This window comes from Protopterus annectens, chromosome 17.part0 (genome assembly GCF_019279795.1).
Source record: "Protopterus annectens isolate FY-2018-M chromosome 17.part0, PAN1.0, whole genome shotgun sequence".
Taxonomy (NCBI): Eukaryota; Metazoa; Chordata; order Ceratodontiformes; family Protopteridae; genus Protopterus; species Protopterus annectens.
The window spans coordinates 807,766,350-807,782,847 of record NC_056751.1 but is presented as its reverse complement, the minus strand read 5'-3'; the positions used below and the strand labels follow the sequence as shown (position 1 = coordinate 807,782,847).

Sequence of the window (16,498 nt, the reverse complement as noted above, 5' to 3'; positions counted from 1 at the left end):
ATTCTAGCTCAAACATGAACATCCAGAGATTCCTCAACTTTGTCAATGCCAATGCAATTTGATCAGCTGGTCAACACTCCCACACGAGGTGAAAATATCCAGGACCTGGTACTAAACAACATGAGTATCCACTGTAGCACCCATAGTGTGTCATCCTCATTGGTAAAATCTGACCACAAAACAATCACCTTCAAAGGCACCATCTCCCCTGACCCCCCCCCCCCCTTGCCAGGGTTGAAAAAAAATTTTTTCCAAAGCTGACTACAACCTCCTGAGAGCAGGTATAAGCAGCTTCACAGCCACCATCCCTTCAGTTTGAACAAGCACTACTGTCCAAGCCTACACCAAAAAAACTATATGAGCACCTGTATAGTTGCATGGACACAGCAATACCTGACAGGACCAAATCATCTTCCTCAAAGAAGAGTAAACCTGTCTGGTGGACAGCAGTAATAAATAGACTGTATAATAAAAGGAAAAAAATTGCTGTCCAGGACCAAGAAGGAGCAGGTGCAAAGTGGGAAGCAATCTTTCCTTTGTCTGAACAAGCAAATAAGGTCACTGGCGAAATCCTCTAAGGCTAACTTCGAGTCCAGATTGACCACATCCACTAAAGATAATCACAAGGCCTTCTTTGCATACATCCACAGTCTCAAAGGTAACTCCCAAATTTACTCTGAACTGGTGGTCAAGAATACCACATACACAAATGCCATAGATATAGCCAACCTGCTGGCAGACAAGTTCAGTGAAAACCTCAACCCCCTGCCCCCCTGTCAGTAAACCAGGCCATACCCAGCACCTGACCCCCTCCCCACATCACCAGGGAGCAGGTTATGAATGCCCTCTCAAAGGCAAAAATTACAGCCTCCATGGGAACTGACAACATCCCTGGCTGTGTTCTACATGAACTCGTGCAAGAGCTCTCAGCACCACTAGGCACCCTATTCAGCCAAATTCTGAGCACTGGCTTCATCCCAGCAGAATGGAGGACAGCCAGTGTCATTCCTCTACACAAAGGTGAAGCATTCACCAACCCATACAAGTATAGGCTCATCAGCCTAACTAGCCTGATCTGCAAGGCTATGGAAAGCATCATCATGGACCTTGTAAACAAGGACAATGGCAACCTCCAAACGCTTGATCCCACACAGTTTGGTTTTGTCAAAGGGAGATCATGCCTGTTAAACTTGGTTGCCTTCATCGAATCAGTCACCAAAGCCATGGATGAGCGGAAGACAGTGCACACTGCCTACCTTGACCTAGCCAAAGCCTTCAACACTATTCCCCATTCGGGCATAATAGATAAACCTTCCCAGCTAGGCATCAACCCATATGTTACCAGATGGGTAGCTAACTAGCTCAGTGGTAGAACCCACTCAGTCAAAATAGGGGAAACCACCTCTAATAGTAGACCTGTAACAAGCAGCATACCCCAAGGATCGATCTTGAGGCCTCTCCTGTTTGGGATATACTTTGCTGAGGTGCAATCCAAAACCAGTGTTCTGTGGCTGACCAAGTTTGCAGATGACTGCAAGTTGGGCACTGTCAAATTCCCACAGTGATGTGAACAATCTCCAAGTGGGCCTTACCAAAACTGATGACTGGTGCCAGAAGCCTCAAACTGAATGCCAAGAAATGCATCATTATCCCCTTTGGAAAAAATGGTGTCCTCTCTAATTACCACATTAATAGCAATGTACTCAGCACACAATCAGTTGTGAGGAACTTGGCACCCAGGTTGATAGCAACTTAAATTTTGACCACCATGTTGCCTCCATTGTACAGAAGGCTTTCTACATGGCCCACCTCATAAGTAAGGGTATTTCATCCAGGAACAAGGAGGTCATAATATCCCTGTAATCCTCCCTTTTCAGACCCATTATCTTGTACAGTGCCCCCTTCGGTATGTACCTTGCCAAGCACATGCAGCAGTTGGAGAGACTGCAGAGGTTCCTGACCAGGAAAATCCAGGGTCTCAAAGACCTGTCCTATACAGATAGGATAATAGCCCTGTCCCTCTACTCAGTCTCATACAGACTGCTCAGAGGTGACCTGTGTCTGGCTTACAAGGCCATCTCAGACTCAGACTTGATGGAGTCACTGCATATCTGTAAGTCAAACTAAACTCATGCAATCCGCACGCAAGGTCTCAACCTGGTCTGTGACACCAATATAACTTGTTAGTAGGATAGATCTGTGTCCTAGCGACTCTCCCATCTGTGGAATAGACTCCCTCTCCATGTCAAGCGGAGTACCTCACTAGCCCTCTTTAAGAGGAACCTGGACGACTGGATGGGAAACAGAAAATATACCCCTGGGATTCCACCTGTGTCCCTGCTGAACAGAGAAATCTGGTGCTGACTTTGTGGGAGCATGGGTGAAATTCTTGGCTAGGCTTATAAGGGCCTCCAGGGCAATAGCCTAGTATCATCCTATGAACATATGAACCTGTGAAAGCTGGACTAAGCCATAAATAGAAATGTGACAAAGGCCCAACAATGAGGAGAGTTTTCAAACATTGTGGTCTTACAGACTTAGACAGTTGATGGAATAGCAGGTTTTGCATTACTATTTTTATGTTTGTTCTGAGTGGTATGAAGTCTGAAACTGAAATGTGTGTGATTATTTTCTAACTTCAATCTAATGATTTGCCATTACAAACATATGAAGTCAAACTGTGGACATTTGATGAAAATCTGTACATTTTGACATAAGGCCTATTAGTTGACAGAGGGCACATGTATTGACATAAGTCAGTGTTGTCTCATCTTGCTGTAATTGCTGTAAAAATCACCCACATTTTACTTACATTACCAAGTAACAGTATGTAAGGATATACCACTCATCTGTATTCGTAGACATCTATTTTTATATTCCAAGTTTAATTCTTACCTTGGAAATACAGCAGTTACAAGAGTTATAGTTCATGGCTGACTCTGTCTGATGCTAGCAGACACAGCCATTACATGAGTAAGTAAAAGTTGTGGACATTGCCTGGCATTAATGTTAATGTATGTATGTGTGTAAGATGAAGGTTTTAGCCCTTTAGGTCATGAGCGTTTGTGCTATATCTTGCCTTTTAGCCAGCACAAGGCCTTATTGTGCACATCTACATCTACCTGTACCCACAACAGCTGCTGGTTCCCCCTCTGACTCTTCACCTGCATGTGGCTGTGGTGACCTTGCCAGTGGTGGTGGGATGTGTTGCCCTTCCCTTGGTGTTCCTGCTGAATATGTTTTCTCAGGATAATGTCATGGAGCATGGCACAGACAGTGAATATTTCAGCACATGTACAGGGATTGTACTGCAGGGCTCCCCGAGATGTATCTAGGTACCAGAACCATGACTTCAGCAGCCCAAACACATGCTCTATGATATTTCTTGTTTCAGCATTTGCCTCATTATAGAGTTCTTCAGCTGGTGTGCGTGCATTTCTGATGGGCATCATTAGCCACGGTTTTAGTGCATAATCTGCATCCCCCAGTAAATGTCCCTCTGGGATATCACCCCTAGTAAACATCTAATACAGTTGGCAGTTGTGCCACATATGTGAGTCATAGTAACTGCCTGGGTTTCCAGCACACACATTCAGGACGATTCCCTTAGTGTTACACATGAACTGGCATTTAATGGAGTGGTAGCCCTTTCTGTTTATGTACACCCTTCCCTATTCCTTGGTTGGTGCTTTGTACAGTTTATGGCACCCAGGACTTCAGGGTAGTGTGCTACAGAGCAGAAATCCTACATAGTTCTGGCTGTCCTCAGGTGTACAGGAATAATATATGTATTCATTGGCATGTTGTAGCATAGCATTCAGGAATTGATGCAAGATGCTGGATGCTGATGCCTGTGACACCCCCAGCATATCTCCTGTTAGTCTCCGAAAGGTTCCTGTAGCTATAATTCTAAGTTCTACCCATTCCTTAGTCTCTACTGGTATTGGTTCCCCTCAGTTTATCCTTGCTGTCAGTTGAGGATGACAGAGGTTGCAGAGTTTTTGTACTGTGTCTCTAGCCAGCCTGTAGCACTGTATAATTTCCACTTCATGCAGACTGTGAAAAGTTAAATGGGGTCCAACAACCCTTCTCCTTCTTGGCTGTGGCCTATTAGCAGCAGCAGCATAGACATGGGCCTGTTGCACATACACATGAATAAGAGCAACAGCAGCCCCTAACACTTTTTCCGTGTAGCCTAGTTTCTATGACTGTATTCCAATAGGTTTTGGAATTCACATGGAAAACCAGCATTGAATCTACATGGTTGCTTTATAGCTTATTAAATAGCTTCTCCATCTTGGACTGGTTGATTAGCGTACAATTCAGCTACTTATGCTGTTATTAGCATGCCAATGTGTTTACCCTGTTTGCATGGCTGTACACACCATGTAAAGCCACTTACTGAACACAGAATGACACACTACTGTGTGCACATCGTACAACAGACTTTATTGAATATGCACCTATATATATATATATATATATATATATATATATATATATATATATATATATGGTCTACTTCTTTTGACCTAACTCCCATCTGACCCAACTCCCATTTGCCTGACAATTTGTATTAATGTGAATTATATATCTTTAAACCACATCTCAGTGATTGCAAATTTCAGCATCTTTCTTATAGTTATATATAGAATAGTGGTTTTCAAGGACAGTGCCAGAATATTTAATATAATAAAAGTATTCTGCAGTTACTGGTTGGCTGTGGCAGTTTACAAAGGAGCAATACCTGGTTTTATGGTTAAGAAATGCTACAGTAAAGTAAAAATTACAATGGGGTTGAATTAGAGCAGAATACAGGCCATGAAACCTCACTGGAGCCCTTGTAGGTAAGAAGAAAATTTCAAAGATTACTTTTTTTTTCACTTTCTTTAAAAAAAAAATTCTGCTGGTCAGTGTCTGATGTCTAAATAATGACAACATGACATAAATTGCAGGATGCATATGAAAATGTATTTATTTTATCTATTTATTTATTTACATTTTTTGACCGGGAGTGTCCAACTGGACGTAGGTCCATTTTCAGCAGAGGCCCGGGGAGAAAAGCACCACAGTTAAAATATACAGACAGTAGTTACATTGGATTTACATAGCAATTAACAATTTGATTAACATAGCAATTAACAATTACAAACATAGTTACAGATGAAGAACGTACATCAGTAGACAATTAGAATCTCTATCACCTGTGAAGTATATATAACAGACATTAACAATTGTTACAGTAAGAAGTTCCTGCTGTATAATAAGTAGTTAGGCTTATGAGCATCCGATCTTGCTATAATCAATGTAGTTAGTGGGGTGGAAAGAAAGGTAGTGGGTGGATGGGGTGGGTGATATTAGAGTGGGAGTTGCAAGGGCATAGCCAGCATGTTTTTAGGTGAGCTTTTCGTAAAGTTTTGAAGTGGGTGCATGATGGTACGGAGGTAATTGTGGGTGGGAGGGAGTTCCATAATTTAGCTGTGGTGCAAGAGAATAGTGCTTCACCAGCAGAGTTATTGGCTTTAGAGATCTGCAAGTGATTTTTGTTGCTGGATCTTAGTGGTCTAATATTCACATATTTTGGCTGGGTTCATTTTCAAATGAAATTAGGGGTTGATAAACAACTTTCAGCATAATATACAAACTCAGGAAGGTGTTATTATGTATATTCGTGCTTACACATTTGTGGATGCTAGAAGATGCTTTGGTAATTTGCCTGCCTGAAATAAAATCAGCCAAGAATTGTTATGAAGATTTGTATATGTAGCATATAATGCTTGCAATGTGGAAACTCATTTCGTTGACTGATATTTTTGCTGAGTTCAAAGGCTCTTTTTTTTCTGGTTTAGTTTGTGCAAATCAGTGGTCAGTTGTCTTCTAATTCATATATATTAGAAGTGCTACTGTGAGGCTATATAATTCTGCTTTATTAAGGCTAAAAGTACTACAGTGAAGCTGTATAATTCAAATATATTAGAGGTACTGTATTGAGACTGTGTAATACAGATGATATTACAGGTACTGCAGTTGTTGTTTTTCTTTCGGCTTTTCCCAGTTAGAGGTCACCACAGTGGAACTCTGGTCCTCTAATGATTGGCAGTCGATTTTTATGGTGCTGAGGTGCCAGCCCGATGCCCAACTTCAACGAAGGCACGCCCATTCACGCATGTCTTTCAAACGCCACTCGACCGCGGGGAGGACATGCAGACTCCACACAGAAGGTGCTCTAGCTGAGAATCGAACGGGAGAACCTCTTGCTGTGAGATGAGAATGCTACCGCTGCACCACAGTGGCTTGTATATTACAGGTACTGCAGTGATACTGTATAATTCAGCTATATTAGAGGTACTGTAGTGGGACTGCGTTATTCAGAGCATACCTCTTAACCTCTGAGAGCAAGAAATCTGGACAAAGCCATAAATAAAAGTGGGACAAAGGCCCAAAAGTAGGGACAATTTTTAAATATTGCTCCTACAAACTTAGAAAGTTGATAGAATAACAGGTTTTGCATTAGCATGAATTTTCTGAAGAGTACGAAGTCTGAATCTCAAATGTCTGCCATTATTTCTAACTTCAGTCTTTAATGATTTACCACTAATTTGCCAGAAAAACACAATTTTATGAAAAACAGACCAAAGATTTGATGCAAAAATCTTGACATTCTATGAAAATCTATACAGTTGAGAGGTACGATTCAGATATATTACAGTTACTGTAGTGAGGATGTACATAATTCAGATATATTAGAAGTACTGCAGTGAGGCTGTATAATTCAGGTGTATTAAAGGTACTGTACCTCAGTGAGACAGTATGATTCAGGTGTATAAGAGGTACTGCAGTGAGGCTGTACAATTCAGATATATTAGATGCACTGCAGTGAGGCCGTATAATTTAGTTATATTAGAGGTTCTGCTGTGAGGTTGTATACTTCAGATACATTAGAGGCACTGCAGTGAGGTCATATATTTCAAATGTATTGTTGGTACTACAGTGGGACAAAATGATTCAGATACATTAGACTGAGCAAACACAGTGAGGCTGTATATACAGTGAAGCCATAAACATCAGCTATATTACAGGTACTGCAGTGAGACCATATCATTCAGAAATATAACAGGTACTGCAATGAGGCTACGCACATCAAATATATTAGAGGTACTCCATATAATTCAGATATATTAGTGGTACCACAGTGAATCTATGAGATTCAACAATATCAGAGGTATTGTAGTGAAACTGTCTACTTCAAACTAGTTAAGTTGATAAACAAATACGAATAAGTTAAATAAACTAATTTAATGTATTATAGGAGCTACAGTGAGGATATATATATATCTCAGATGCAGTACAGATGCTAGTGTGAAGCTGCTTAATTTGGAAATATTAGGGATACTGCAGTGAGACATTATTCAGGTGCATTAGAGCTTTTGCAGTGAGACTGTATAATTTGGGTCTATATTAGAACACCGAACTTTCAAAATTTTGAGTGTTCTAATATCGAATCCTATTAATCGAAAATTTAAAACATCGAACATACAGAACAGTGAATTTTTTCCTAGGGAAAAAATTTGCTGTTCCAAAACACATACACACAACACAAGCACACCAAACAAACAGCAATCCACACACATACACCTAAACTCTTACACCTAACCCTACACTAAACTATACATACACCACTAACTATCCACTTACCTTAACCCAAACCCTAAGGTCCTTCACTATCGCACAGTCACCTCACCCGCGCCCTAACCCTAATTCACCTACCCTGCCCTAACCCTCACGTCCACACAATCGCACACTTACCTGACCCACACCCTAACCCTAACTCACCTAACCCGCCCTAACCCTCACATCCGCACAATCGCACACTTACCTGAACCCGACCCGTAACTTTCCACCACAGCGCTGAAAATACCGAAGCAACAGAAACGGACAACCGAATTCTTTCCCTAGGAAAAAATTAGGTTTTCTTTTTCTTCGATATTTTCAGCGTTCGCTGAAAACGGGTCGATATTAGAACTCTCTTCTTCTTTCAGCTTTTCTCGGTTAGGGGTCGCCACAGCGGATCACCTTGTCCGCACATTGATTGGCAGTGGAGTTTTTACAGTGTCGAGTTGCCAGCCCGGTGCCCAACCTTCCACAGAAGGCACACTCACACGCACACCTAGGGCCAAATTTAGAGTGTCCAATCCACCTGCAGCATGTCTTTGGGATGTGGGAGGAAACGTCGATATTAGAACTCTCTAAATTTTGAAAGTTCGGTGTTCTAATATAGACCCTATAATTCAGGTATATTTGATGTACTGCAGTGAGACTATAATTCAGGTGTATTAGAGGTACCTCAGTGGGGCTGTATAATTCAGGTGTGTTAGAAGTACCTCAGTGAGGCTGAATAATTCAGGTGTGTTAGAGGTACCTCAGTGAGGCTGTATAATTTAGGTGTGTTAGAGGTACTGCAGTGAGGCTGTATAATTCAGGTGTATTAGAGGTACTACAGTGAGGCCGTATAATTCTGATGTATTAGTGGTATTGCAATGGGGCATCTGATTCACATGTGTTAAAGATACTGCACTGAGTCTTCTGGTTTTATTGTCTTTTTATCAATTTTGTTGAGAATTTAGAGAATAGACAGATAGATAGACAGATAGATGGCGATAGATATAAATATAATGTATATTATTTAATATGGAAAGAAAAAGTGAATGTTAAGTTTTACAGTCGAGTTAAATATCAATATTTTTTAATATTTTCTTTCTTTGTAGAAGTATCCTGTAAAATACAATGGAGGAAGCTGCCTAACTGATAATGGACCTGCTTTTCCAATTATTTATGACACTGGAAATGCTGCAACAACTGCTAACTTTTACTCTCCAAATGGACGAAAATGTATGTATATTTGTGCCTTGTCAGACTGGTGTATTTAATACAATAGATTTAAATGAATTTCTGGAACATTACAGAAATTGTCAAAGGAGATTATAGGTACTTGTCTGGGGAGATAATACATTTAATGCACTGACATATGCCTATAGATGGTGAGGAGGGGACACAAAGTCAGACTTGTCCTTGACTGTATTGGGGTCTATGATAAAATGAGGACTTGTGCCACCGGAGGTAAATAACTCATGAATGAAGTGATTGCATATCTATTCTTCCAGGTGAGGAGACAGTAATCTGGCTATAACAATAACAGATATACAGCACACTCCATACACTGCTTTATAGGATGCTTCTTGTATATCCCAATATTGGGGGTGGAGGGGTTGGGGGCATACCTGCTGGTGCACGGGAGCTGTCACAGACATATCATGAAGATGATCTGCAAAGCTGTTTATTTTAATAGTTGCTGAAAAACATGTAAACAAAAATTAATTAAACTTCCATTGCTTTATCTCCAGTCAGTCACCTTTGTATCTGTAGCTCACATTAATTCAGCAGTAATATGAAAATATTGAGCAGTTTATTATCATCATCATCATCATCATCATCATCAGCCCCCATTTTCTACATGGGGTCAGGTTGTTGTCAGCTGTTGCCATCTGTGTCTCTTGATTCAATGCCACACTCCTACCTTCTTTGACAGTGATGCCTGACTGTTACAGGTTTTCGTACATACAAGCCATCCATCTCTTTTCTGGGTGTCCTCATTTCCTCTTGTCTTTGTTCTGTCTGTCTCAAATCTTCTTCAACATTTTTTCTTCTGCTTTCCTGCACGTGTGCCTAAACACCAGACTCTGTTCTTTTTTACCTTCTCTGCAATTAATGCCACTTGAGCTTCTGCTGTGATGTCCTTATTTCTTCATCTGTTCTGCAATGTACATCATATTACCTGTCTCAGCCACTTTATCTCCATTACCTCTAGCTTCCTCAGACCATCTTTTATTTATGTATTTATTTATTTATTTTACTTATATTTTTTGTTCCACAACCAGCAGCTTGTAAAGTGTCTCTGTGTTTTGTACCATCTGGGACTTAGCAAATCTCCCATATAGTGTTTCAGGTTATTAATCCTAAGAAGGTAGGACACCACCTCTTTTTTCATTGAGTAAAAGTATTGCAATTGACCACTATCTATCCCTAAGTAGTTGGTAAGAATGGTGTCTGTAAAGGCTTCACCATATGTGGCCATTCTGTAATTTAGTAGATTTGCTTGGCCAGTAAAGAAATGTAGGTTTGTGTTAGGCTGTACCATGGTAAAAATCAGAAATTGTAATGGTGTAGCAAAATTATTCTTTTATAATAAACCATTAACATTTCTCATGTTACTCAGATTATACAACTAAATAACTTCTTGATGTACAGAAATGACTATGTATAGTAACATTTAATTTGTTGTAGGCATACACTTCTTAGAGCTTCTTAATGCCCAGACAAGTCTGGCTCCTTTTTTTCAGTGTCATCTTAAGAGATCTGATAACTAGCGAAGTTTATAAGTGAATTTCATTTGAAAAAGAATAGTCTACTAAATTCCAATTTGTTTAGGTGGTGCAAGGATAAACAATGGTGTGTCGTGCTGTGGTTACTGCCTGCAAACCTACTGGCTTTGATATATGCTTGCAGTGATTTGTGCTGGAAATGAGGCTCTGGCCTGATCAATATGTATACAAAGAAATGAGAAACACAAAAATGAGGAACCAACCACAAGGAATGCGCGTAAAGGTGTTCTGTATAAACCACTGGTGTTGCACCAAAAGAAGCTGTAGGCAATCCGTTGTATAATCCAAGAAAAACTCTTTATTTAAAATACAAAAAATGAGCGCTTTCGCGGGGTGAGTCCACGCTTCATCAGATATGTATACAAAGAAAAAGAGTAAAAGTGACAGGTATATATTCACAGTGCTTGCCTGGCACTGTACGAGAGGAATGTGATGGATGCTTAGAGTCTACCAAGTTTTGAGTAGTTTTCTTATAACATTATTATTATTATTATTAGTTGTTCATTAAATGGGTTAAAGCTATATCTAGATGCCTCTCAAGTAACTTGCTAAGAAACACATAGTAGCAAATAAGCAGATAAGGGAATCAAACCCTGGACTACAGGATGAAGCTTATCATGAACTCTTAGCTGTAATCCTCTGCACCAAACTCCTTACTTTACAAGCCTTAACTGATTATCACCCAGAGACTCCCCAGACTCTTGAATAGACTGTCCATACATGTCAAGAAGAGTGCCTCTTTGGCCCTCTTCAAAAGGAACCTTGATGATTGGCTGGGAATAAGGAAATTCACCCCGGGGATCACGTCAGTTGCCCTGCTAGACAGGGGTCCAGGAAGTAAATAGTGTGGGAAGAAATAGCCAAAGGAATTGTTATGGCTAGGCTTGTATAGGCCCTAAGGCTGATAGCCTAGTACCAACCTATGAACCTATCAAGCATGCAGCCAAGGAGTATTGTGAACTGACTTTTTAAATAGATGAGAATCCTAAAGCAAAGGTACTAAGACATTAATTTGCTTCTGTAGGAGAATGAACTGTGTTCATTTTTTTAGAAAGGTTTATAGAATCAATTATTTGATTGCCAGATGCTTATAAAATTGAATTTGTCTTAATGGTTTTGACGTGCAGGTCTACGGCAGATAACTGTAATGTGTAAAAGCTAAGAACGCAACTTAAAGTTAAGTTGTATCATCTTCAAAGGATGATTACAGAGCTGCCAATCTAGTGGATTAATTTTACATTCCCACAGTAACTGTCATATCATTCAAAGGCTATAAAAAGAAGAAAACCCAACCTAGACCTTTTGGGAACCCCTATAACCACTGGTAAGATAGCAAGTCTACACTTTCCCATCTGACTAGCCTCTGTTTTGTAGTCAGTTAGTAAGGTCTACAATTCTTGACACCCTGCAAACTTCTCATTTTGCTTCTTAAGGACTGGAAAAGTGTGTATATAATTCATAAATATAGGCTAGTGTCACTTATTTGGCATTATTAATTGGCTTAGGCTAAGTGAACCCCACTTTCTGTTGCTTCCTTTTTATAATAACAAGCAGTGTATTCTTCAATTTGGCTGTTGCTTCATGCACGTAGTTTAGCACACTTTTACAGTGCTACATCACAACTAAACACTTCAAATTTATGCCATTTTTGTAACTTTTACTAAATTTGGCCTATGTAATACCGTTCTGGAGCTGTTTCAGTATCTTAACTCATTGTGTGAGTATATAGATTAACTTACTCTATGATGTGTGTCTCTAGCCCACTCTTCTCCCACCTCCAATTCCTCAACCACCCTTCATACAGTTATTTTTATTCCCTTCCTTCTCCTTCTCCTCCTGCTACCCAGCATGCCCCCTTAAAGTAAACTTTCACTCTAGTAACACATATATTACTCTGTCTCTCTCTCTCTCTGTCCACTCCCCCAGATATTCAATAATCTGAGAAACATCTCATAACAAGTTTTCATAGGTTCATAGGTTGGTACTAGGCTATTGGCCCTCGGGCCTATACAAGCGTAGCCCTAACAATTCCCTGGATATTTCTTACCACAATATTTACTTCCCTGGATCCCTGTCTAGCAGGGCGACTGACATGATCCCGGGAGTTAATTTCCTATCTCCCATCCAATCATCAAGGTTCCTTTTGAAGAGGGCAAAGGAGGCACTCTGCTTGACATGTATGGGCAATCTATTCCAGAGTCTGGGGAGTCTCTGGGTCAGGAACCTATCCCTCCAGCATGTTTTGTTCATTGTGATGACAAGGTTTAAATCCCTGAAGAGTGTGGCTCTGAGGGATTGGGATTTCTTTAAGTGGAGCATGTCCAACAGCTCAGGGTTTGACATGGCCTTCTATGTTAAGCAAAGATCACCTGTGAGTAGACGATATGCCACAGAGTATAGCTGGAGTTTTGTTAGATGGTCAGCATATGGCATCTGCTTTAGGCCTGTGATTCTTTTATTGAGGTATTTCTGTGGCCTTTCCAGCTGTTGCAGATGTCTTGTGAGGTACATACCATGGGGTTTTATACTCTATAATGGGTCTAATGAAGGATGAGTACAGTGGGACAATGACCTCCTTTTTTCTGGATGAAAAGTGCTTAGTGATGAGGTGTGCCACATAGAAGGATTTCCTGACTGATGTGGCAATATGGTTATTGAAGGTGAGACCACTGTCCACCTGTGACCCTAAGTCTCTCATCACACTTTCGATGTTTAGTATACTGCCACCTATGTGGCAATTCATGGGTACATGTTTTTTTCCAAAGGGGATAACTATACATTTCTTGGCATTAAGCTTGAGCCCAGGGCTCTGGCACCAGGCATCTGTTTCTGTAAGGCTCTTTTGTAGAATATCCACATCATTTGTGGATTCAATAATAGCTCCCGGTTTGCAGTCATCTGCGAACTTTGTTAGCCAGAGTCCCTTAGTGTTGGCCTGTACTTCAGAGAAATAGATGCCAAACAAGAGTGGTCCCAGGACTGAACCCTGAGGTACTCCACTTGTCACTTGTCTGGAGCTGAATTTGGAGTCAGATACTTTTACAGTCTGGGTTCTGTCAGTAAGCCAGTTGGCAACTAATCGAGTGACATAGGGATTTATGCCCAGCTTAGTAGGTTTATCAGTGATTCCAGAGTGGGGGATGGTGTCGAAGGCCTTGGTGAGGGCCAGATAGGCTGTGTGGACTGCCTTAGCCTCGTCCACAACTCTGGAGACTGATTTGAAGAAGTCAATCAGGTTCAGGAGACAAGATCGACCCTTCATGAACCCAAACTGGGTGGGTTCCAGTGTTTGAAGGTTGCCAATGTCTTTGTTTATAAGTTCCATGATAATGCATTCCATGCCCTTGCAGATCAGGCTCATCAGACTGATGGGACGATAGTTCCTGGGATCCAAGGTGGATCCCTCCTTGTGGAGTGGGATAACTGTAGCTGTGTGCCACTCAGTGGGCATGAAGGCTGAGGTGAGGCTATAATTAAACATGACACTTAGGTGAGGTGCCAGTTCATTTTGTAGTTCATGTAGTACACAGCCCGGGATGTCATCTGGTCCCATGGATGCTGTATTCTTAGCTTTGGAGAGTGCGGTTTCTACCTGCGTGGCTGTGATTACTGGAATTTGGCAATCTTTTGGTAGTGAGATGGGCCCTTTAGGGGGTGAGAGGGGGGTGAAATTGGCACTAAATTGATCTGCTAGGATACTGGCAATATCCTTGGGATCAGTATATTTAATGTCATTCTGTTGTAGCTCAGAGCAGATCTGAGCATTGCCATTTAGATTATTGAGATAACTATAGAATGCCTTGTGGTTGTCTTTGGAATCTGGCAATTTTATTTTCGTAACTATCTTTTGAGGATTTTATGAGTGATCTTAGCTTCTTACTGAGGCTGGTGAGGGAGTTTTTTGCATCCTGCGATTTTCCACTTTTCTGCAACAGTTTCTTCCTTCTGTTGTATATTGTTTATAGCAGGGGACCACCATATTGGCTTCCTTTTTTTGGAGGAGAGCATCTTGGTTCTATTTGGGTTGGCACAATTCTTGCACGAGTGGATGTGCTCATACAGTGCCTTAGTGTAGGATTCAGCAGTTGAACTTTCAGATCCCGTCTGCATGGGTTTCATGACATTTGTCATTTCTGACTTGAGTAGCATGAAGTTGGCTTTGGAGAAGTTTTTCACGGAGGTTTCCTTACTGGGGGGTGGGGGTGGGAAGTGGATGTCAAGGGTGATTTGCTTATGGTCAGACCTGACCAATGAAGGGGGTGACCACTGGTGTGGAGCATCTATCTCCCATGTTGGTAATGATCAGGTCTAGGATACTGGAGCCCCTGGTGGGACAATGGATTAGTTGATCCAGGGCATTGGAATTTATGAATTCCAAGAACCGTTGGGAAAAGGCATTGGTACCCGAGTAGTTTTCCCAGTTAATGGCAGGGTAGTTGAAATCACCCAGTATTAGGGTGTTTGGTTGTATCTTAATATTTTCCAGTATGTTTAGAAAGGTGTAGTGAGAATCGTGAGGCATGGTGGGGGATCTCTAGCAAGCTACAATTTGGATTGCAGTCTTACCTAGTGTTAGTTGCACCTGGAGAATTTCAGATGCATTGTGTTGGGCAACTAGCCTGGAGGTGTAAATATCCTTGGTGAATATGGACACTCCTCCACCTTTAGTGTTTTGGTCTTGGTTTTGTGGCCGAAAAGTGTGGTAAGAGTTGTAGCCTGGTATTGCGGGGGTGCTCTGTGGAGCCTTGAACCAGGTCTCAGTTACTGCACAGATATCGATGTTCTCCATTTTTAGGAGTGCCTCGAGAGAGTGCATTTTGAGGTTTAGACTTCTAGCATTGAGTAGCATTACCTTCATATTTTGCATGCTTGTATCTGTTACAGTGGTGTTTTTTTCCTTTGAACCTTGCCTAAAAAATGCACTATAAGGGTGGCAAAAGCTTTTGTCAGCAACCTGAATCCCAGGGGCAACAGGTGCAGACCATCTCTGGCAAAGCATCATGACTTGTCGATCATCCAAGTGATTTTTCAACTCCTTATCCAATTTTGGTAAGAAACAAAGTAAATAGTCCCAACAGAATGCAGTTAAACAGAATTTTAAGAAGAAATTACAAGGTGGTTCCGAGAAGAATTCTGTAAACTCCCAAAACCGAGGACAGTCCAGTAAGTCAGAATGACCATTTAAGAGACATCTCCCCCTCCCACCCTGGCACCCCTTTTGTCTTCCAGAAAGTCTGAATCTCCAGTCTTCTCTTTGAAAATGGAGTTTCAGACAAATGGGCTCTGAAGATTCAAGGTTACAGATCTTTCTAGTGGGTAATTCCACAGTCTCTAGACCAGACTTTTGTTTCTACCTGCCCTTCATCACATGCTGTCCTAGGGAATAATGGGACCAATTCCCCCTTCCCAGGTGGAAAAGGGATTTTATTCAAGGATGTATTTAGTGCCAAAGAAAGAAAATGCTTGGATAACGTTTCTGGATCTTTCTTAAACCTGTTTGTGATCATGCCCAAATTCAAAATGTCACATCACAACCTGTAACCTGTTCTTCCACTTTCAAATTTCCTGGTAACACTAGACTTGAAGGATGCTTATCACATCCTTAATCATCTAGATTTCAGAGATTTCCAGATCACATTACCATTTCTCCGCATTACCTTTTGGCTATTCCCTGCTCCAAAGGGTGTTCACAAAGCATATTTTCTCTTGTGATGGCCCACTGCTAACTACTGGGTATTGACATTTTTTCCATATTAAGACAATGTATCCTTGCAAACTTTTTTTCAAAACTCTGTAGTATATTTATTTATTTGAAGTTTGTTTACCAGGATAATCCATTGGACCGAATGAGCCCATTTTCAATGGAGTCCTGGGGAGAAAAGCTCCAAAGATACAATGTCAAAAACAAAGTGCCAAAAATACAAATAAGAATAAAGTCAATTATAATACGTGGAAAATAACATCTAACTTAAAGTAAAATATAATAGGTAGAACATAACATCTACTGTTTGATAAGTATCACAGTAGTACATATAAGCACAAGATAGTATTAAGAAAAC

General features: G+C 40.8%; 1 protein-coding gene across 3 annotated transcripts in view; it reads left to right on the top strand.

Annotated features, from left to right (window-relative positions):
* LOC122791789 (intelectin-1a-like) overlaps positions 1-16,498 on the top strand; it is a 574,372-nt gene that overhangs the window by 480,764 nt on the left and 77,110 nt on the right. For all 3 annotated transcript variants that reach the window (XM_044059726.1, XM_044059727.1, XM_044059725.1), the window contains exon 6: positions 8,766-8,889. In XM_044059726.1, coding sequence (XP_043915661.1) covers positions 8,766-8,889 — 124 coding nt within the window. The remainder of the gene's footprint in view (positions 1-8,765; positions 8,890-16,498) is intronic.